Raw genomic sequence first — 21,533 nt, 5'->3', positions numbered from 1 at the left:
ACGACATGGCCGTCAGGCAACGTGTGCGACAAGTACCGACGGGCGGTCTGCTTATTAAATCGCGTCTGTGGTCTTGGTTCGGTGGATGACAAACTTTTGCGCAAAAGCGCTTGCGTTTCTTCAGGCGACTAACGGGTGCCCCGGGTCGGGAGCTGAGATGAACTGCCCGTCTGACTTCTCCGTCTGTGTGGCCCTCTCTCATTGTCAGGCCTCGTACCCCTAGTGACACTTGTGGACCCTCTGCTGTGAGCCGCCTTTCGTGCTTAGGCACTTTCAATGCAGAGTGAGTGCAAGGTTCCTGACCTGGGACGAGTGATTTAAGCGCTCCCTGTCTGTGAAGTGGAGAGAACACCTACCTCCCAGGGTTACTGGAAGTATTAGATAACATAATTCATACAGAGACTTAACCCCAGTGCCCAGCACATATTAGGCACTCAGAAAACAGTAGTGGTTATTAGTTCGTATTATGAGTAACTGTAGCTGTTATGAAAGGTGCAATAAAAAGAGTTAAGTAGCAGTCTAGGCAAACTGTAGGCATATATAATTGCGAGAAAGGGGGAATCAAAGAATCACAGAGGTGGTAGTGTTTGAGCTGAGACTTGTCGAACCCAGGTTCATGTGTCCAACGCAAAGTGAGGCTAAGCAAACCGAAAGTTCGAGTTCGGAGCAGAGGAAGGCTTTTTAGTTGAGGAGGTGCCAACCTGGAAGATGGGAGACCTAGACTCTTCAAATCCATGGTTGCAAGACTTGAAGGAGGAGTAGGATTTCACTAAGCAAAGATCCGGGAGGAGGAAAGCACCTCTGGCAGAGTCAGCAGCAGGAGCCGGCTCTGGCCAGAGGGAGGTGGAAGTGAGACCGTGAGGTGGCGTTTGGGGGCAGGGGCGGTCCCGAGGAGCTCCGGTTCTTTACGTCTCAGCGCAGAAAGATTTCAGCGAGAGGCAAAGTGATAGATAAGGGATGTATTAGAATAGGACGCTTGTGAGGCTTACAAGCAGGTGGGCGAGAGGGTGCTGTGCCCTGAGAACTTAGTGGGTTACAGTTTTAAAATCAGAGGAGAAGTGGGGAGGGGGAAAAGACCACCTTCTTCCTCATTCTTGAGTAGACGTCAGTCTTCCATCATCAGCTCCTCCACATTGGGTGGGGGAGTTTTCTTGTCCCTCCATGGTCAAGCCAGGACTGTCATGGCACAATGAGAATGAACAAAAAGGCGGTAACGTATCCTAAAAATGGTAAATCATCTCAGGTTTCAGTATAATGTCACCCTTTCCTTATATTTTTGTTTTGAGTACACAGAGGAGCGTGTCCTAGGAATCATTAACTTACTGAGCTCACTGGGCAGGACGTGGGTCTCATGCCAGCGTTGTTTTATTGTTTGGGGGCATGTCTCATGCTTCTGTTGCATGGTTTTGTTGCTAAGCAAGCCTGCTTGGTTTTATGGTTAAGCAAACCGGCTTTCTTGAGTGATCATTAACGTACAGGGGTCTCCCATACTTTCTTCTTTACTTACAATCCCCTAGTGGGACTAACTATTTAATTACCTACTTTGTCCCTTTACTCTGTCCCTATCAGAAGGAGAGGGGGGTGGAGAGGTAGGTTGAGCCCTGGTTATGCAATATGTTCTATTAGGGGCTTTCGACTGTGTTGGGTAGCAGTGCAGAGCCCTTGAAGGGTTCTGACGGGGCTGTGACATGTTTGGGGAGATCTGGCAGGTGGCCCTGGAGAGACTAGATATATGTTATTTTACTACTTCAGGAAGGTAAGCTCTCCTTCCCAGAATCCAGACTGTACAGCTTCGTATTCCAGCTTCCTTGGGTTTTGCTGCTCCGTGGGAGAAGCTGATGGACGTAGCGAAGAAAAAGCCTGGTCCTCTCCACTCGGCATCGGGGTTTTTCCCAGTCTTGTTGGACTTGCGTGTTCTGTCACGTGCCTCCTGGAAAGTTAAGGGCTGGCAAGGTGCTATGGTCCCCTCCTGGAGTGCCAGAGCCTGTGCCCGTGTAAGTGGGTCACATCTCCAGCAGAAAGATGAGCAGGCGGATCAGGCTGTAGAAGAGGGGATTTTTAAAGCTCTGGGTGTGGAGTTGTGTATTTGTTCTGGTTAAGCTCTTGTTCTCTGCTGGGGACACGTGGGTGTATGAGACACAGCTCCATGTTTTAGTGAGCTACAGGGAGCGTGGACGGGAGCTACTGGCACCTAGTGTGGTGTGCACTATAAGAGAAGCAGAGGCGGGAGGGCCTATGACCTGCTGGGATGGGGGGGTGGTCTTGCTAATATGACCTTTTAGTGTTTGGCAAAGCTGTGTCACTGAATCTCTGTTCTTTGGAGTACTGTATTAAACCTTTTACGGTCAAATGCCCTGTCTTTCATTACATTGAGCCTACCCAAAAGAAACAGATTTCTCATATGTGGTAGACACCTATGTAGTCCTAAAGTTGGTCTTTCCAATATTTGGTTGGGTGCTTTGTAAGCGACAGAAAAGGGAGAAAACAGGTCTCAAAATATACAGATAGTACAGCCCTTATAATAAAGTAGCCAAAATTTTAAATGTCTTTATGTCTGATGACTTAGAATCTAATTCTTAGTTGGTAATTGGAAATAACTTTTGAAATGAGTTTACTTTTCTGATAACTGAATGGTGGATTTTATTTGTTTCGAAAAATTGTGCTGAATTTCTGCTCTTCATTCAGTCACACGTTGGCTACGCCCCTCTATGTGCTTGGCATTGTGCGTGGGAGCACGAAGATGAAAAAATGCCATCTTGTTCATACCTTGGGGACGCAGGCAATCAGTACAGCCCCACAGCGTGTTGTGATGATGGAGGCCTTTACAAAGTGCAGGGGGAGGGTCAGGGTGGGAGCATCAGCCGGAGAGTCAGGAACGGTTTGCACTGAGATGTAGTCAGAGCACAGAAGGCCACGTGGCAAAGGGGGGGACTGCCAGGCACCAGTGCACAGAGGCCCAGGAGAGCTCAGGAGTCACTGCTTTTTCCACCCAAGGTTGATTTCATGTACTCTCTTTAATTTGTCCTTCGCCCCTCCCCCAGGTTACCAGGTGACAGGGGTGTTTATGAAGAACTGGGACTCGCTGGATGAGCATGGAGTTTGCATGGCTGACAAAGACTGCGAAGATGCTTACAGAGTTTGCCAAATCCTAGACATCCCCTTCCATCAAGTGTCCTACGTGAAGGAGTATTGGAATGACGTGTTCAGGTGGGTGCAGTTCCCGACGCAGAAGGCTTCCTGAGGGCAGGACTGCCGTAGTCAGCCGGGCCAGTGGCGTGCAGCCAGCACTTTTTGTTTTGGCAGTGGTGCTGAAGACTGTGTGTGGGAGGCCTCAGCCGCCCTCAGGGAGTCTGTGTTAGAGGCCAGGCTTGCATCCCGGAGCACCCCTAGCCCTTATTCCTGTTACTGTGCTACCTGCCAGAAGTCTCTTTAGTGTCTCTGCTAAATTAGTATAAGGGAGCTAAGGCTGAGGTCTCCCATGGAAGGCTGGCTGTGACTGGTCCCTGAGGACAAATCCACTGGGCAGTAGATGTCAGGCTGAAGAATCAGCTGGGGTGCTGGTTAAACAGATACCTGGACCTGGGTCTGGGATGGGGCCCTGGAACCTGCACTTGAGCAGGCGCTTCAGGTGATTCTGATGGAGGGGGTCCTTTGGGTCTTATTTTGGGAAACGGTGCGATGGGGCCTGGTATTTGATGAAAATATTGAAAATGGCTCTATACTGAAGCTCTTCTGTTTTGCAGAAAATTATAGTTTTGGTAAGACAGGGAGAAACTCTAAATTAAGCAAGTAATTTAGCTGATTTATTTTTCCATAGAGTGTCTCACACTTAGAAATGAAAAGTCTTTCTCTTTTATTCCAGTGATTTTTTAAATGAATATGAAAAAGGAAGAACTCCCAATCCTGACATAGTCTGCAACAAGCATATCAAATTCAGTTGTTTTTTTAATTATGCTGTGGATAATCTTGGTAAGTAATTTGGATTATCTTCATTTGTCTTTTTAAAAATCATAAGATTTCCGGGAGCTGAGGTTGGTTTCAACATGTATCTGTTTGATATTGGTGGTGACTTTTCTGGATCTGAGGATGTAAAGCTTAAGTTTGAAGAGATCAACCCAGCCTTGGACAAGTATTTTCCATTAGACTCCAGAGTGAGAATCATAGCTGAGCCAGGCGGATACTATGTTGCATCAGCTTTCAAGCTCACAGTTAATATCGTTGCAAAAAAAAACTCACAATAGAGGAACAGACAGGCTCTGATGATGAAGGTGAGTCGAGTGAACAGACCTTTATGTATTACGTGAATGATGGAGTATATGGATCTTTCAGCTGCATCCTTTTTGACCGTGCACACATGAAGCCCCTTCTGCAGAAGAGCCCCAAACCAGATGGGAAGTAGCATCCATCCAGCATCTGGAGACCAACCTGTGATGACCTCGATCGCATTGCTGAGCGCTGTAACTTGCCCGAGATGCATGTGGGAGGTTGGATGCTCTTTGAAAGACATGGGTGCTCACACTGTCGCTGTTGCTTCCACGTTCAGTGGATTCCAGAGGCTGACCATCTACTATGTGATGTCAGGGCCCACGTGGCCACTGATGCAGCAAATCCAGAACCACAAGTTCCTACACAAATTAGAGGAGCGGGATGTTGGCACTGTGCCTGTGTCGTGTGCTTGGGAGAGCAGAATGAAGGTCCCCCAGCAGCCTGTGCTGCAACTTGTATTGATGTGTAGACACCATTCTCGTAGCTGGTAACTGTGAGTTTAGCTTGAATTCAGGGTCTGGGGGGACCATTTAACTTAGTTTCTGCGAGGTTTGAGATTTCTGTGTTGAGTAGGCTTGGCACAGATGTGGCAATGTGGAAGCCCGGGAGATGGGGGTCACACTTATCTGTGTTCCTATGGAAACCATTGGAATATTTGTTCTATATGGATTTTTATTCACTTCTCAAACATGCTATTAAAGAGTGCCCCTCGACTGCTGAGCAAATGTTTGTAGCTTGAGCAGTGGCAGGCAGAATGGACCAGAAGCTTAGTGTTGTGACCTGTTTAAAAAAATAATAAAATATCTTGAAAATAAAAAAGGAGAATATCATAAGATTTTCAGAGAAAGCCAGAAGTCAGAACCTTGTAAGCCGTTTCATCTTGCAGAAGGAAAGGAAGCAGTGAAAACAACAGTATTTTGTATTTCACTGGATAAGAAAGAACTCTCTGGCGATGCACAAATGATAGGATCCCCGGGAGAAGAGAGTGCGTCTTTGTCACGGACCGCACAGCTATAAGGACCAGCACAGTGGATTTCAGGAGAACCAACCTCAGAAAACCCTGAGGAAAGAAGTGTTGGATCACTGGCGAGAGTTGGAAGGTGAGGCCCCCAGACCCTGCCTGCAGGTTCGGCTTTGCTCAAAGCAGCTCTAGTTCCAGATGTGGTTATATTTAGCGGAAGTTTCAGGAGCCCTAATTCAGAGCTTGAGAAACTCGGCGTCGGGCTTCCCTGGTGGCACAGTGGTTGAGAATCTGCCTGCCAATGCAGGGGACACAGGTTCGAGCCCTGGTCTGGGAAGATCCCACATGCCGTGGAGCAACTGGGCCCGTGAGCCACAGTGGCTGAGCCTGCGCGTCTGGAGCCTGTGCTCCACAACAGGAGAGGCCGCGATGGTGAGAGGCCCGCACACCGCGATGAAGAGTGGCCCCCGCTCGCCGCAACTAGAGAAAGCCCTCGTGCAGAAACGAAGACCCAACACAGCCATAAATAAATAAATAAATAAATAAATAATTAAAAAAAAAAAAAAAAAAAGAAACTCAGCGTTTAGTTTCTTATTAGTCATCCTTTTTGCTGGTCCTACTGAGACCTTTTCTCTTGCTTTAAAAGCAGGATTCTGCTTTGTCTCGTGTTCTGAAAGCCCGTTTCTGCTCAAGGTCCTGCTGCCACTGACAGCTTTCCTGCAGATTTTGTCTGTTCCCAGCGTTCTGCCTTCTCATTCCCGTCTGCCTGGTGGGACATCCCCATTCCTGTTTGTTGAACCCCGTGCTGCTGACCTGCTTACTTAGGCTCCTCGTGGTATCTGTTGCTGTGCTCTTGTGAATTCAGGTTCTTTTTCTTGTCCCCTGCTGTCAGGGCCACCATAATGAGCTCCTGGAGTTCTGGATGCTGGTCTTTCACGTTGTTCTGGCCCATTGCAGCTCACCCTGCCACATCTGGCCATGTGCCAAGACATGCTGTGTGCCAGTGGCCCAGTGGGGTCACAGGACCACTGGCCACTCTGTCCTGTCAGCACTTTGTAATGGCTTAAAAGGGAACAGAGTCAGCTTGCCAACCCGATGTGCAAGTGACCTGCCACTGAGACAACAATGATGAAAAGTCGGTTCATGGAGTTAGGTTGTTTTTTACTAAAAACGCCTATGAGAACTACGAATTGAAGTCCTAACAAATTTGAATGCTGGGCTAACACCAATAACATGAAATTGAGTAGAGATAAATGCAAAGTTTGCTACCTAGGCTCAGTAATTAAATCTCCTGGTACAGGATTGGGAGTCGATCTAGGACCTCGAGGGGCCTCGAGCTGACTGTGAGCCTGCAGTCTGGCATCAAAGCCATTGCAGCCCAAGTTTGCCTTGTGGTCAGGACATCCGAGGAAGGGGGAGGGGTCCGCTGGGGTCCACACTGGGCGGCCTACGTCTAGTGGCTGCATTTAGTTCCAGTTTACTCGGGAAAAAGAGTGACAGGCTCATGGAGCGTGAGTTGGTTTTGATTTTGAGAGTGTGGGAAATACTCCATCTGACGATACTTTGGGGCCATCATAGCACGCAAGCGTGTGACTCAGGATCACATTCTAGCGTGGGACCCCAGAGGGCAGAGCTGGGGTGCGCAGGAGAAAGATTTCACTCCGGGGAGGCACAAACAGCCCTTCACGGGGAATGATGCTTGCCTTTGTAGAGCTTGAAGCTCCTTGTCACCTTAGCTTTTCAGGGAGCCCCTAGGTGGCCATCTGTTAGGGATGCTTTGGAAGAATTTCTGCAGTAAATGTTTCTGAGTCTGAATTTACTGTGTGAGCAGTACAACACAGAATAAAAATACTCGAAACCTAGACTTCTGAAATCTTAGGGCTTCTCACAAAGAATCCTACATTTTTGCAGTGTAACTGGTGGTTCTTTAAGGAAATAAAGTTTTTTTTTTCTCTGTTAGAAAATCAATCAAGATTTAATAATGTGTTCCTAAATGTGCTTTTTCAAGTAGTTAATATGCAGCAGTTAATTCTTACTGTGTCTTTTGTTTTACACTGAGCTACTTTGGTTGGTTAAGTACTGAATCAGTTTTGCTGCACCTTCCTGGAAAAAGTCTCTTGCAATACAAAATGTCTGAAATTTTCACACAGTGCGAAGGTTATGGATTAATATGTGCCTTGGTAGGTTCTTTCACTTTTTTGCATTATGTAGAAAGAAGAAATTGACTATGCTGGATGGTCCTTCACTGTTATAAAAATAATATGTATTTATTAAAGAAAATGTAAAACTCAGAAGAGTAAAAAAGATAAGGGAAAGTGTCACCTATAATTTCATCTCCCAGAATCAAAGGAAAAGACTTTCTGATATTTGTCTTCATTTTTTTCTGTACATTAAAAAAAGTAGAGTCATAAACTTTTTTTCCTACTGAACAATATCATAAGCATTTTCCCATTAAAAATTCTGTGTAAGTGGCACTGTTATTATGGCAATGGCACTTTAATTTACTTCATATTCTCCTGGTGTTGAACGTTTTGGTTGTTTTCAGTTTTTTCTTAGTATAAGAAACACTGAAATTAGCTTTTTGTACTTAAATCTTTGTGTGCATATCTGAATTTTTCCTTAAGCTAGAATGAATGGATAAATATTAACTTTAGAAAGACTCTTAGAGATACAGTGAAATCTTGTAGCAAGATTATATCAATTTAGAGACTTAAAGGCTGCTTATTTAATGGAATTTTAGGTGTGCCTCTATTCCCTGGGATCTGGGTGTTTGGGAGTGGGGCAGGTAATCTGCACAGACTGCCTGGTGTGAGACCTGGCGTCTGACTGCTGCTTGGTGCACCCTGGGCTCAGACTGGCCAAGGCCAGCAAGTGCAAGTCTAAAATTTGATCCTCGGGACTTCCCTGGTGGTCCGGTGGTTAAGAGTCGTGCTTCCACTGCAGGGGGTGCGGGTTCAATCCCGGGTCAGGGAACTAAGATCCCACATGCTGTGTGGCACGACCAAAAATATTTTTTAAATAAAAATTAAAAAAATAAGGGTGGGGCTAATGGCGGGCTCCAGGAGGGCTCACGCCAAGGAGTACTTCCCAGAACTTTTGCTGTCAGTGTCCTTGTCCTTGTGGTGAGCCACAGCTGCCCCCCGCCTCTGAAGGAGACCCTCCAACACTAGCAGACTGAGCTCTGCCCACCAGAGCAACACCCAGCTCTATCCACCACCAGTCCCTCCCATCAGGAAGCTTGCACAAGCCTCTGGGATAGCCTCATCCACCAGAGGGCAGACAACAGAAGCAAGAAGAACTACAATCCTGCAGCCTGTGGAACAAAAACCACATTCACAGAAAGATAGACAAAATGAAAAGGCAGAGGACTGTGTACCAGATGAAGGAACAAGATAAAACCCCAGAAAAACAAATAAATGAAGTAGAGATAGGCAACCTTCCAGAAAAAGAATTCAGAACAATGATAGTGAAGGTGACCCAGGACCTCGGGAAAAAAATGGAGGCAAAGATCGAGAAGATGCAAGAAATGTTTAACAAAGACCTAGAAGAATTAAAGAACAAACAAACAGAGATGAATAATACAATAACTGAAATGAAAAATACACTAGAAGGAATCAATAGCAGAATAACTGAGGCAGAAGAACAGAAAAGTAACTTGGAAGACAGAATAGTGGAATTCACTGCCGTGGAACAGAATAAAGAAAAAAGAATGAAAAGAAATGAAGACAGCCTAAGAGACCTCTGGGAAAACATTAAACACACCAACATTTGCCTTATAGGGGTACCAGAAGGAGAAGAGAGAGAGAAAGGACCTGAGAAAATATTTGAAGAGATTATAGTCGAAAACTTCCCTAACATGGGAAAGGAAATAGCCATCCAAGTCCAGGAAGCACAGAGAGTCCCAGGCAGGATAAACCCAAGGAGAAACACGCCGAGATACATAGTAATCAAACTGACAAAAATTAAGGACAAAGAAAAATTATTAAAAGCAACAAGGGAAAAACGACAAATAACATACAAGGGAACTCCCATAAGGTTAACAGCTGATTTCTCAGCAGAAACTCTACCAGCCAGAAGGGAGTGGCATGATATATTTAAAGTGATGAAAGAGAAGAACCTACGACCAAGATTACTCTACCCAGCAAGGATCTCATTCAGATTCGACAGATAAGTCAAAAGCTTTACAGACAAGCAAAAGCTAAGAGAATTCAGCACCACCAAACCAGCTCTACAACAAATGCTAAAGGAACTTCTCTAAGTGGGAAACACCAGAGGAGAAAAGGACCTACAAAAACAAACCCATAACAATTTAAAAAATGGTAATAGGAACATATATATTGATAATTACCTTAAATGTAAATGGATTAAATGCTCCAGCCAAAAGACACAGGCTCACTGAATGGATACGAAAACAAGACCCATATATATGCTGTCTACAAGAGACCCACTTCAGACCTAGGGACACATACAGACTGAAAGTGAGGGGATGGAAAAAGAGATTCCATGCAAATGGGAATCAAAAGAAAGCTGGAGTAGCAATACTCATATCAGATAAAGTAGACTTTAAAATAAAGAATGTTACAAGAGACAAGGAAGGACACTACATCATGATCAAGGGGTCAATCCAAGAAGGTATAGCAATTACAAATATATATGCACCCAACATAGGAGCACCTCAATACATAAGGCAAATGCTAACAGCTATAAAAGAGGAAACCAACAGGAACACAATAATAGTGGGGGACTTTAACACCTCACTTACAGCAATGGATAGATCATCCAGACAGGAAATTAATAAGGAAACACAAGCTTTAAATGACACAATAGACCAGATAGATTTAATTGAATTTATAGGACATTCCATCCAAAAACAGCAGATTACACTTTCTTCTCAAGTGCACATGAAGCATTCTGCAGGATAGATCACATCTTGGGTCACAAATCAAGCCTCAGTAAATTAAAAAAATTGAAATCATATCAAGCATCTTTTCCGACCATAATGCTATGAGATTAGAAATAAATTATGGGAAAAAACGTAAAAAACACAAACACATGGAGGCTAAACAGTACGTTACTAAATAACCAAGAGATCACTGAAGAAATCAAAGAGGAAATCAAAAAATACCTAGAGACAAATGACAAGGAAAACGCAACGATCCAAAACCTATGGGATGCAGCAAAAGCAGTTCTAAGAGGGAAGTTTATAGCAATACAGTCCTACCTCAAGAAACAAGAAAAAGCTCAAATAAACAATCTAACCTTACACCTAAAGCAACTAGAGAAAGAAGAACAAACAAAACCCCAAGTCAGTAGAAGGAAGGAAATCATAAAGATCAGAGCAGAAATAAATGAAATAGAAACAAAGAAAACAATAGCAAAGATCAATAAAACTAAAAGCTTGTTCTTTGAGAAGATAAACAAAATTGATAAACCTTTAGCCAGACTCATCAAGAAAAAGAGGGAGAGGACGCAAATCAATCAAATTAGAAATAAAAAAGGAGAAGTTACAACGGACACCGTGGAAATACAAAGCATCCTAAGAGACTACTACCAGCAACTCTATGCCAATAAAATGGACAATCTGGAAGAAATGGACAAATTCTTAGAAAGGTATAACCTTCCAAGACTGAACCAGGAGGAAATAGAAAATATGAACAGACCAATCACAAGTAATGAAATTGAAACTGTGATTAAAAATCTTCCAACGAACAAAAGTCCAGAACCAGATGGCTTCACAGGTGAATTCTATCAAACATTTAGAGAAGAGCTAACACCCATCCTTCTCAAACTCTTCCAAAAAATTGCAGAGGAATGAGCACTCCCAAACTCATTCTACGAGGCCACCATCACCCTGATACCAAAACCAGACAAAGATACTACAAAAAAAGAAAATTACAGACCAGTATCACTGATGAATACAGATGCCAAAATCCTCAACAAAATACTAGCAGACAGAATCCAACAACACATTAAAAGGATCATATACCATGATCAAGTGAGATTTATCCCAGGGATGCAAGGATTCTTCAATATACACAAATCAACCAATGTGATACATCATATTAACAAATTGAAGAATAAAGACCATATGAGCAACTCAATAGATGCAGAAAAAGCTTTTGACAAAATTCAACACCCATTTATGATAAACACTCTCTGGAAAGTGGGCATAGAGGGAACCTACCTCAACATAATAAAGGCCATATACGACAAACCCACAGCAAACATCATTCTCAATGGTGAAAAACTGAAAGCATTTCCTCTAAGATCAGGAACAAGACAAGGATGTCCACTCTCGCCACTATTATTCAACATAGTTTTGGAAGTCCTAATGATGGCAATCAGGGAAGAAAAAGAAATAAAAGGAATACAAATTGGAAAAGAAGAAGTAAAACTGTCACTGTTTGCAGATGACATACTATACATAGATAATCCTAAAGATGCCACCAGAAAACTAGAGCTAATCAATGAATTAGGTAAGGTTGTAGGATACAATATTAATGCACAGAAATCTCTTGCATTCCTATACACTAATGAGGAAAAATCTGAAAGAGAAATTAAGGAAACAGTCCCATTCACCATTGCAACAAAAGGAATAAAATACCTAGGAATAAACCTACCTAAGGAGGTGAAAGACCTGTACTCAGAAAACTATAAGACACTGATGAAAGAAATCAAAGATGACAAAAACAGATGGAGAGATATACCATGCTCTTGGATTGGCAGAATCAATATTGTGAAAATGACTATACTACCCAAAGCAATCTACAGATTCAGTGCAATCCCTATCAAATTACCAATGGCATTTTTTTACAGAACTAGAACAAAAAATCTTAAAATTTGTATGAAGACACAAAAGACCTCAAATAGCCAAAGCAATCTTGAGGGGAAAAAAAGGAGCTGGAGGAATCAGGCTCCCTGACTTCAGACTATACTACAAAGCTATAGTAATCAAGGCAATATGGTACTGGCACAAAAACAGAAATATAGATCAATGGAACAGGATAGAAAGCCCAGAGATAAACCCACGCACCTATGGTCAACTAATCTATGACAAAGGAGGCAAGGATATACAATGGAGAAAAGACAGTCTCTTCAATAAGTGTGCTGGGAAAACGGACAGCTACATATAAAAGAATGAAATTAGAACACTCACTAACACCGTACACAAAAATAAAATGGATTAAAGATCTAAATGTAAGACCAGACACTATAAAACTCTTAGAGGAAAACATAGGAAGAACACAATATGACGTAAATCACAGCAAGATCTTTTTTGACCCACCTCCTAGAGTAATATTAGGAAATAAAAACAAAAGTAAACAAGTGGGACCTAATGAAACTTAAAAGCTTTTGCACCGCAATGGAAACTATAAACAAGATGAAAAGAGAACCCTCAGAATGGGAGAAAATATTTGCAAACGAATCGACGGACAAAGGATTAATCTCCAAAATATATAAACAGCTCGTGCAGCTCAATATTAAAAATACAAACAACCAGTCAAAAAATGGGCAGAAGACCTAAATCGACATTTCTCCAAAGAAGACATACAGATGGCCAAGAAGCACATGAAAAGCTGCTCAACATCACTAATTATTAGAGAAATGCAAATCAAAACTACAGTGAGGTATCACCTCACACTGGTTAGAATGGGCATCATCAGAAAATCTAGAAACAACAAATGCTGGAGAGGGTGTGGAGAAAAGGGAACCCTCTTGCACTGTTGGTGGGAATGTAAACAGCCACTATGGAGAACAGTATGGAGGTTCCTTAAAAAACTAAAAATATAATTACCATATGACCCGGCAATCCCACTACTGGACATATAACCAGAGAAAACTATGATTCAAAAAGACACATGCACCCCAGTGTTCATTGCAGCACTATTTACAATAGCCAGTTCATGGAAGCAACCTAAATACCCATCGACAGACGAATGGGTAAAGAAGATATGGTACATATATACACTGGAATATTACTCAGCTATAAAAAGGAATGAAATTGGGTCATTTGTAGAGACATGGATGGACCTAGCGACTGTCATACAGAGTGAAGTAAGTCAGAAAGAGAAAAACAAATATCGTATGTTAACGCGTATATGTGGAATCTAGAAAAATGGTACAGATGAACCGGTTTGCAAGACAGAAATAGAGACACAGATGTAGAGAACAAACGTATGGACACCAAGGGGGGAAAGCGGCGGGGGGTAGTGGTGGTGGGATGAATTGGGAGATTGGGATTGACATATATACACTAATATGTATAAAATAGATAACTAGTAAGAACCTGCTGTATAAAAAATAAATTAATTAAATTAAATTTTTAAAAAATCTCTGGAGATTTCCTTGGTGGTGCAGTGGTTAAGAGTCTGCCTGCCAATGCAGGGGACACAGGTTCGATCCCTGGTCTGGGAAGATCCCACATGCCGCAGAGCAACTAAGCCCGTGTGCCACAACTACTGAGCCTGTGCTGTAGAGCCTTTGAGCCACAACTGCTGAGCCCACGTGCCACAACTACTGAAGCCCGCGTGCCTAGAGCCCATGTTCCGCAGCAAGAGAAGCCACCGCAACGAGAAGCCCATGCACCTCAGCGAAGAGTAGCCCCCGATCGCCGCTACTAGAGAAAGGCCACGCGCAGCAACGAAGACCCAACTCAGCCAAAAAATTAAAAAAACAGAATGTCAGTTGTATTAAAGTATTTGACAGCCAGGATAGACATCCGTACTACAAAATTAAAATTAAAAAAAAAATTTAAAATAAAATCTGATCCTCGTGTTTTTAAAAACCTCCCAGGAGCAGATGCAGTCGCTACGGGTCACTATGCAAGAACGTCCCTGGAAGATGAAGAGGTCTTCCAGCAGAAGCGCATTAAGAGGCCGGAAGGGCTTTTCAGAAATCGATTTGAAATTAGAAATGGTGAGTAGAAGTGCCTGGGCCAGAGCTTAACTGTTTGTGAATGAAGTAGAGTATTTTGAAGAATGACAGTGAGTTGTTTGAGCACACCTGCACGACGTCTCTCCGTGTGTTCCAAACTAGCTCGTTGGTTTTGGTTTCCTCTTCGAAAAAGAACAGTTACCGAGAGGGTCGTTTTCCCCAAGGGCCTGTGATTGGTACCAGGAGGAGGCTCAGGCGGGCGCCCGGGCCAGGGCTGGCTGGGAAACTGAAGCTGTAATTCATAACCCAGTTCTGGGAGGAGACGCGCGACAATAATAATTGGGGTGTAACTGGCCCTGATTCTTACCCTCGAGTTTTTGAGGACTTGAGATTGAGGTGTACTTTAGTGTGACATGAGTGCTGGGACCTGACATGGCACAGGCCTGGCAGCCAGGCTTGTAACTATGCTTACGAAGATTACATATATAAATTAGCTTATCAGTGTCAAAGGGAGCAAAGTTCCACCTGCCTAGAAAATGCCAGGCAGCCACCTGGAAAGCTGCTGGCTTGTCCTGGTGTACATCTGCATGTAGAACAGAGGAATTTGCATCGTTATTAAGTGAAGGACAAGATGGGGCTCGGGGCCACGTTTCTGCAGGCAGTTTCCACTGCTGCAGGCCCGTGGGGGAGTTGGCATTTCTCCGCATCTGGCCTGCCCTGGCCGCATCACGCCCACCGCGTCCCTCCCCGCGCCCCTCTTGGCAGTGCCAGCATGCGGGTTCTCTGGTTCTGTTTCTCAGATGAGGAAACTGAAGCTTGGCTGCACTCGCCAACCGGGGTGCCTCGGGTTGGGGGGCTGGATCCCAGCTGGGTCTGTTCAGCTCCGCCGTCCCTGGTCGTTGCGCCCTCCTTCATGTCATCCGGCCTGATTTGGAGGCTGCAGCTTGGCCACCCTGTTTTCCTTCTCCCTCCCTCCTTACCCCCTCTCACAGCAGCCAGGCCAGAGATAACCTTACTGGCAGGGCCCAGACAAGGACACCGCTTGATGTTGGAAAGGCCTCTCGCTGCTGCCTGCAGGGCGCTGGGCCGTCTGTGTTCCCTGTGGGGACGTGTGTGTGTGTGTGTGTGTGTGTGTGTGTGTGTGTGTGTGTGTGTGTGTGTGTGTGTGTGTGTGTGTTTTGACCGCTTCCCTCCCCGGTTGCTGCCTTCGCACTCCTGGGCAACCCTCACCAGGAAATCCTCCACACTGCCCAGCCCTGCCGCCTGGGGACTCCATGGTGGAATTTGCCCAGTGAACGTAGGTCTAAGGGGCCTGAGTAGACGTAGGATTTGTTTCCATGTCACATAGCCATCCCCGCTTACCTCCTAGAAAATGTGGCGCCTTACAGAGCTTTCTGGGCCTTTTTGACAGGCCGAAGGCACTCAGACCTCTGACTGCATTGGTGTGTGCTTTGTTCTGTGTAGCTATTTTAATAATACCACAGTGTCTTTGTTCTGTGTGTGCCTTTTAGGCACCTAGAGATTTTTATTTTGCTCTGACTCAGTTGCCCTGGAGACCTGGTCTTGGGCCTCCTGGCCTGGGCCCCTGGGGAGAGCGCGCACAGGGGCAGCAGAGTCCAGCCTGCCCTCCTGATCCCTGGCCCTCGGCCTGGGTAGATGTCCTCCCCCGTCCCCGTGGCAGGTGGCACCACGGCCGACCCGGAGGAGCGAAGGTGTGAATGAGGCTCCAGGCACAGGCAGACCATCGCCTAGCAGGCGTCCCTCTCCGTGGTTTAGGGTTCCTGCTTTCTTTCTTAAAAATCATAGATTTTGAGTTTGTTTTAAAATAACCCAGAACTTTGAGAAATTGCTCCCAGTATTCTGAGGCTTTTCTATGCACTTAGACTGTTTAAGTTTAGTTTTGAAACAAAACAGAGCCTTTGGCAAATGAGTCTGCCTACCTGATGACTGGCTGACTGAACTTGGTTTTTCACTTTTCACTTGATTTTGTTGTTTTCTACATAAAAAGTGATGGAATAGAAACCAGGCGATTGAGCTCAGTTTCCACCACTGCGCTTCTCTCCCTGCACCATTGTGGGCAGTCGCTTTAATGATCTGAGCCTCAGTTTCCTCATCTGAAAATGGGGATAATTCTATCATAGGGCTAAAGTGAGAATCAAATTTGAGGTCACGGGTGGAAAACATTAGCTACACAGAGAGCATGTTACACACGTGACTGGGCCGAGCTGCACGCTGCACTTGGGCTGTTTGTGCCCTTGGCATGGGTGTGAGCTGTGGGTGTGACTTGCCGAGGCTTTGCTTAGCCCTAGATGGGAGTCACGTGGAAAGAATCCGGAACACTGGTGTCACGTTCAGTTTCCTCCGTTGGTCATTGAGCTGCAGAGTGGGGGACCTCCAGCGTTGGCGGTCATGGAAGGTCTGTAGCACACCAGGCAGGACCGAGGGACCCGGAGATGGAGCCGGGCCTTGTGTTCTGAGCCGCATCCCGTGGCCGGGGTCAGTCACAGCTCTGCACTGTTGCTGTCCAGCCGGGAACGGGTGTTTACAGTGAATAGAACATTAGAGAAACTGCCAAGGAGCAGCTGACGGACGTCAGCTCGAACCATAAGAAAAGCCCACTGTGACCAAGTGGGGAGTACGTTTAGAAGCCAGGTGCTGCTGGGGGGCGTGGTTGGCGTCCACTGTGGGGCCTGGGAGGTGAGCAGGGCCCCTGGGAGCAGCCACGGTGCAAACACATCCTGTGGTTATTAGGAAGCAGCACAGCTGACACCGTTTCAGCAGGGTTTTCTGTACGTGGTCTCGTCCAGTTTTCCCAGATGTGGCTGAGTTTGTTTTTTTCTTAATACTTCATAACATTTTTGTCATGTGATGTTTAATCTTTGCAAATATAGTCTAACATATGAACTGGAATAAATGTCCTTATCACATAAACTCTACCTTCTGCGCATTTTTTTTCAATAGTAGATCAATTAGGGATGAGAATTTTTCTTACCTTAACCACAGCAGTTCACTTTTCTGGGGGTCTGCTATTGAGTATTGATCTTTGTTTCTGCCAGACCAGGGGTAATCTATCAAAGTAAACAGAAGGACATTATTAAAAGCAAAGTATGATTATTTTTATTCCTGCAACATCTTTTGTTCTTTACTCTTGGCAGTGGTAAAACTTCTGCAAGCAGCTGACAGCTTTAAAGACCAGACCTTCTTTCTCAGCCAGGTTTCCCAGGATGCCCTGAGGAGAACCCTCTTCCCCCTGGGGGGGTTAACGAAAGATTTTGTAAAGAAAATAGCTGCTGAGAATAGTCTTCGTCATGTGCTCCAGAAAAAAGAGGTAGGACTGAGGGGTGTGCGTGCTCCCAGCCCGGGGTCCCGCACCGCCTCCCCTGCCCGGGGTCTGGCATCGGGCGAGGAGCCCACAGGGGGAGGGGCTGGGTCCTTCAGAAAGCAGCAGAGAAGGGACCTCTCCATCCCGGCTGTGCCTCGGCCCCCCGGGGGTGGCAGCTCTCCTGGCAGCTCGGCGGCTGGCTGGGGTGCTCTTGGCTCAGCTGCCAGGTGAGAGCGGGACGGTGAGGACCGGGCCCCGAGACCCCCATCGGCACGCAGATCTCTGTTTCCGTCCACGCGTCAGCACGGCCTCGTCAGGCGTCTTCTTTGCGCCAGGCACTGTACCGCTGGCCTCTGAGGACCCGGTGAGGAGCGCAGGCGCATCCCTGCCTTCGGGGAGCTTACGTCAAGGGGGCAGACGGACAAACCTACCGTTGTAAACTCAGAAGGTGTCCCTGAGAGAAGGGGTGGGGTCCGGTGAGAGAAAATGCCACGGGCTCTGATCCAGATTCGGGGGCAGAGACAGACGCCGGGAAAGGCCTCCAAGGAAAGTCTGGCTGTCCTCAGGCCTCAGGGTGAATGGGATTTAGTGTCCCGTAGACGGTCGGGGAAGAGCCTGTGCAAAGGCCTGAGCCTGGCGCAGTGGTGGAGTTGAGGTGAAGCCAGTGTGGTGGGCGCTTGGTGCTGGAGGGTGGGGTGCGATGTGGGAGGGGTCCCAGCGGGCTCGGCAGACCCCGGGGTGGTCAGTCTAACCAGGCTGTTTCGGGTTGAGGCGGCCTTAGCTGCAGCCACTGCTTCACGTCTGTCCTGGGGACGGGCACAGCTGTGCTTTTGTCGGCAAGTCGCTGTCCCCAGGGAAGCCATCCCTCCGCCCTTATCATCTCTGCTCGTGTCTCTACGTGCTCGGTTTCTGGCTGTGGCTGGTAGGAGCCGAGGGAGCCACCCTCATAGGACCCGCGTTCTAGGGACACAGGTCAGCGCGGAAGCGCGGAAGCGGAACGACGAGCACGGGATGGCGGGCCTGTTCCCGCTAGGTCTTCCCGCGCGCTAGAAACGTCACCTCGAGAAAAGACTCCTTCCTCAGACCCTCCCGCGATGCTCCACCTCGTGGCCTGGCTTGTACTTCCTGCTTCTGCTCTGCTCCCTGTCTCTGCCCTGAGACTCACCGACAGTGGCCTGAGGGCTTAAGCAGCTTTAGTTTTCTTTCCTGGGCGGCTGATCTGAGGGTTTGCAGCGCGGGGGCCAGACCCTGCTGGGTGTGGAGGTGGCACTGCTTACTTAGCCGCCAAGGTCCATGTCTGGGGCCTGAAATAAGCCCCTGAGGTCTGTTTGTGGCTGTGACTGGTGTGTGTGGTGCTGGAGAAAGGAAGCCAGGCCCCTGGCCCGGGGGTGGGGCGGCTCGGGGCAGGTAAGGCCCCGAGAGGCCCCGTGTGCCCCCCGCCCCTGCTCAGGCTCTCCAGGTGGAGTGCAGGACCCCACCCGGCCATTCGTCTCACGGTCGGCCCTCCTTTCATTTCAGAGCATGGGCATCTGTTTCGTTGGTAAAAGAAATTTTGAAAATTTCATTCTTCAGGTGAGTGGTTTTTGATGCAAAAGGATGGAGCCACGTTTCTGCTCTGGACCTGGATCCGTTAGTAATGAAACGTTTGTTTTCCAGTATTTACAGCCTCGACCTGGTAAATTTATTTCTATAGAAGACAATAAAGTTCTGGGAACGCATAAAGGTGAGATGCAACCCTGGGCTGCTTTTCATCCTAAGCTCCTTGAGGCGTGGGGCAAGTTTGAGCTCTGGGAATTTAGACGAGATGCTTCCAGGCCCTCAGGGAGCGGTGTGGGTGGCACCAGGGAAGGTGGGAGTGGCTCTGACAGGGTGTTTGCGATTCGAGACCGTGGGCTCCTTTTAAGCATCGCAGCCAATAACAAAGGATGCTGTCTGGTTCAGGAGCCTCACTCTCTGAGTTATGTATTAAGTCCCCGTGAATAGACTTATTTTTTCATTACATATAGAGAATACCAGACTACAGAAAAACTCCACTGGAGGGAAGGAGTTAGGTTGACTTGAGAGCACGAGTTTCATGATTTAGGACGCCGTGAAGAGTTGGGACCAGAAGGTAGCCCTCCTGGCTGGAGTGCTGCACCCCAGGTGCTGCTCCCTCATTCGCAGACGCTGCTGGGGGTCGGGGCACCCCGAGCCTGCCCTGAGCCGGCGTGGGGAGGACGGGTCAGGCGCGAGAGTTCACAGCCCAGGTGGGAGGACAGAGGCGAGCTTGGTCAACGGTGGGGCTGTGCCCTTGGGGGCCTGATGACAGACGAGACTTGGTCCAGCGTGGGTCTGACCTGCCGGAAGGACGAGGGCTGGGGCTCAGGCGTGGACACTCCCAAGGGGCTTGTTCCTTGGAGACCTTCGCCTCGGTTTGGGCCGGTCGGCTTCCCCTTCCTGGTGCTGTTGGAGGGAGCGGGCCTTAGACGCCACGGGCTCCCAGAGAGCTGAGTGTTCCTGAGGGAGGATGTGCCGGCCCTGCTGGGGACAACTTGTCGCGGCAGGAGGCTGCCAGGGCACGCAGGGGAGCCCAGCTCCGTTGCCGGCTTGCAGAAGTGGAGCGCCCGAGCTCGGGGCTGGGGGCTGGGGGAGGCGTGGCCTAGCCGGCTGGCCTTGTGGTGTTTGTGGTGGGGGGGAGGGTGCACAGAGAAACCGGGGCAGCCGGGTGTCCTGGCCCCGAGGCGGTTAGTGCACAGAGGCTCCGCAAGAGGGGCTCGTGGCTTCAGGCGGGGCACTTGGCCCACGTTCTAAAGGAGCGGTCCCTGCTCCTGGTGGGTCGGGGGCCGCACAGCTGGAACGGCCCCTCGCGGGGTGGGAGGTACAGCCTAAGCCAGGCTGCCCGGGGGGTCTGCAGAGGGAGCCTCCTGCCTGCTGCCTCCCAGCCTCCTCCCCGTCCTGAGGGTGGGACGTTTGAGACGGGGCCCCTCCCACCTCACTGAGAAACTGTTTCCACAGGTTGGTTCCTGTATACTTTGGGCCAGAGAGCCAACATAGGTGGCTTACGGGAGCCCTGGTACGTGGTGGAGAAGGACGGCGCCAGGGGCGACGTGCTCGTGGTGAGTTGGGCGGGTGAGGTGACGGAGGCCTGGTCATGGCAGAGCCCACGGTGCTGAGCCAGGCAGGGTGGGGGATCTGCAGGGCAGCTGCGATCGGGAGCGTCCTCGCCTTTCCTCTGCATCCTCCCGGGATTGGCCCTAGGTACCAGAAGGGTTTTGTTTAAGGTACTTACTAGGCTCTTATTGTATGCAGGTCACATTATTAATCATCACATCAGTCCCTGTAAATAGATGTATTCCTCCGATTTTACAAGACTCAAAGATTAAGTTAACGTGGGAAGGTCCCTTGGAGAAGAGGTGGCTCAGTGCCCCAGACTGGGCCTGCACACAGAGGGCTCCAGCGACTCACTGTGGAACAGATGGGGTGCAGAGCCGGGACCAACCTAGGCCGTCTGCCGCAGCGGGGCTCTGGGCCACTGGGACCCGGGACTGTGTCCTCAGGCTCTAGAGCAGGACTTCACAAAGGGGGCATGTTTGCCCTGCTCCCCTCCCTGGGACATTTGGCAGGGTCTGGGGACATTTTCAGTGTCACGGCATGGGGGAGGGAGGAGGGGACCAGGTGCTGCTGGTGTCTAGTGGGTGAAGCCAGGGAGCCCCATCCCCTACACAGTGATCCGGCCCCAAATCTCAGCAGTGCCGAGGTTGAGCATCCTGGCTCTGAGCGCGCTCTGTCCCAGAGCTGGGGGACCCTCCCTTAGACGCGGGCAGAGGGGCCAGCAGGCCTCTGAGACATCACCGCCCAGAAGAGCCCTGGGCGCAAGGGCCTGGACGGTGATTCTGGTCCAGCATGAGTTAAAGGGACTTAAGTGTAAAGTTTAGCTGTCTCTTTTGCTTTGAGAAGGGACATCCACCGACACTTGTCCCCTGTGTGGGTCTCCTTATCTACTTAGAGCCCAAGGGCCCCGGACTTGATGCCCTTGGTCCTGCCTCAGGGGAGGCCTGCTAAGTCCTAGGAGGCCAGGTGCATGGAGGCGCCGGGAGCCCTGTCCCCAGCCATGTGGGGCTTGGTGGGATC

General features: G+C 48.0%; 1 protein-coding gene and 1 pseudogene across 5 annotated transcripts in view; both read left to right on the top strand.

Moving 5' to 3' along the window:
* The window catches only part of TRMU (tRNA mitochondrial 2-thiouridylase), a 28,438-nt gene that overhangs the window by 469 nt on the left and 6,436 nt on the right, over positions 1 to 21,533 (top strand). For 4 of the 5 annotated variants that reach the window (XR_009702479.1, XM_061204276.1, XM_061204278.1 and 1 more), the window contains exons 2-8: positions 3,042 to 3,207; positions 3,863 to 3,969; positions 14,021 to 14,143; positions 17,257 to 17,429; positions 18,942 to 18,995; positions 19,080 to 19,146; positions 20,418 to 20,518. Coding sequence is in view for 4 of the 5 variants with exons in the window: in XM_061204276.1 (XP_061060259.1) it covers positions 3,042 to 3,207; positions 3,863 to 3,969; positions 14,021 to 14,143; positions 17,257 to 17,429; positions 18,942 to 18,995; positions 19,080 to 19,146; positions 20,418 to 20,518 (791 nt within the window). In the remaining variant the exon portion in view is untranslated. Of the gene's footprint in view, positions 1 to 3,041; positions 3,208 to 3,862; positions 3,970 to 14,020; positions 14,144 to 17,256; positions 17,430 to 18,941; positions 18,996 to 19,079; positions 19,147 to 20,417; positions 20,519 to 21,533 lie in introns of those variants that run through there. The other variant, XM_061204277.1, reaches the window with a different exon arrangement.
* On the top strand, positions 3,977 to 5,754 carry LOC133100336 (ornithine decarboxylase-like; annotated as a pseudogene).

This window comes from Eubalaena glacialis, chromosome 11, assembly GCF_028564815.1.
Source record: "Eubalaena glacialis isolate mEubGla1 chromosome 11, mEubGla1.1.hap2.+ XY, whole genome shotgun sequence".
In the NCBI taxonomy this organism is placed as follows: Eukaryota; Metazoa; Chordata; class Mammalia; order Artiodactyla; family Balaenidae; genus Eubalaena; species Eubalaena glacialis.
This window is presented reverse-complemented; position numbering and strand designations above follow the sequence as displayed.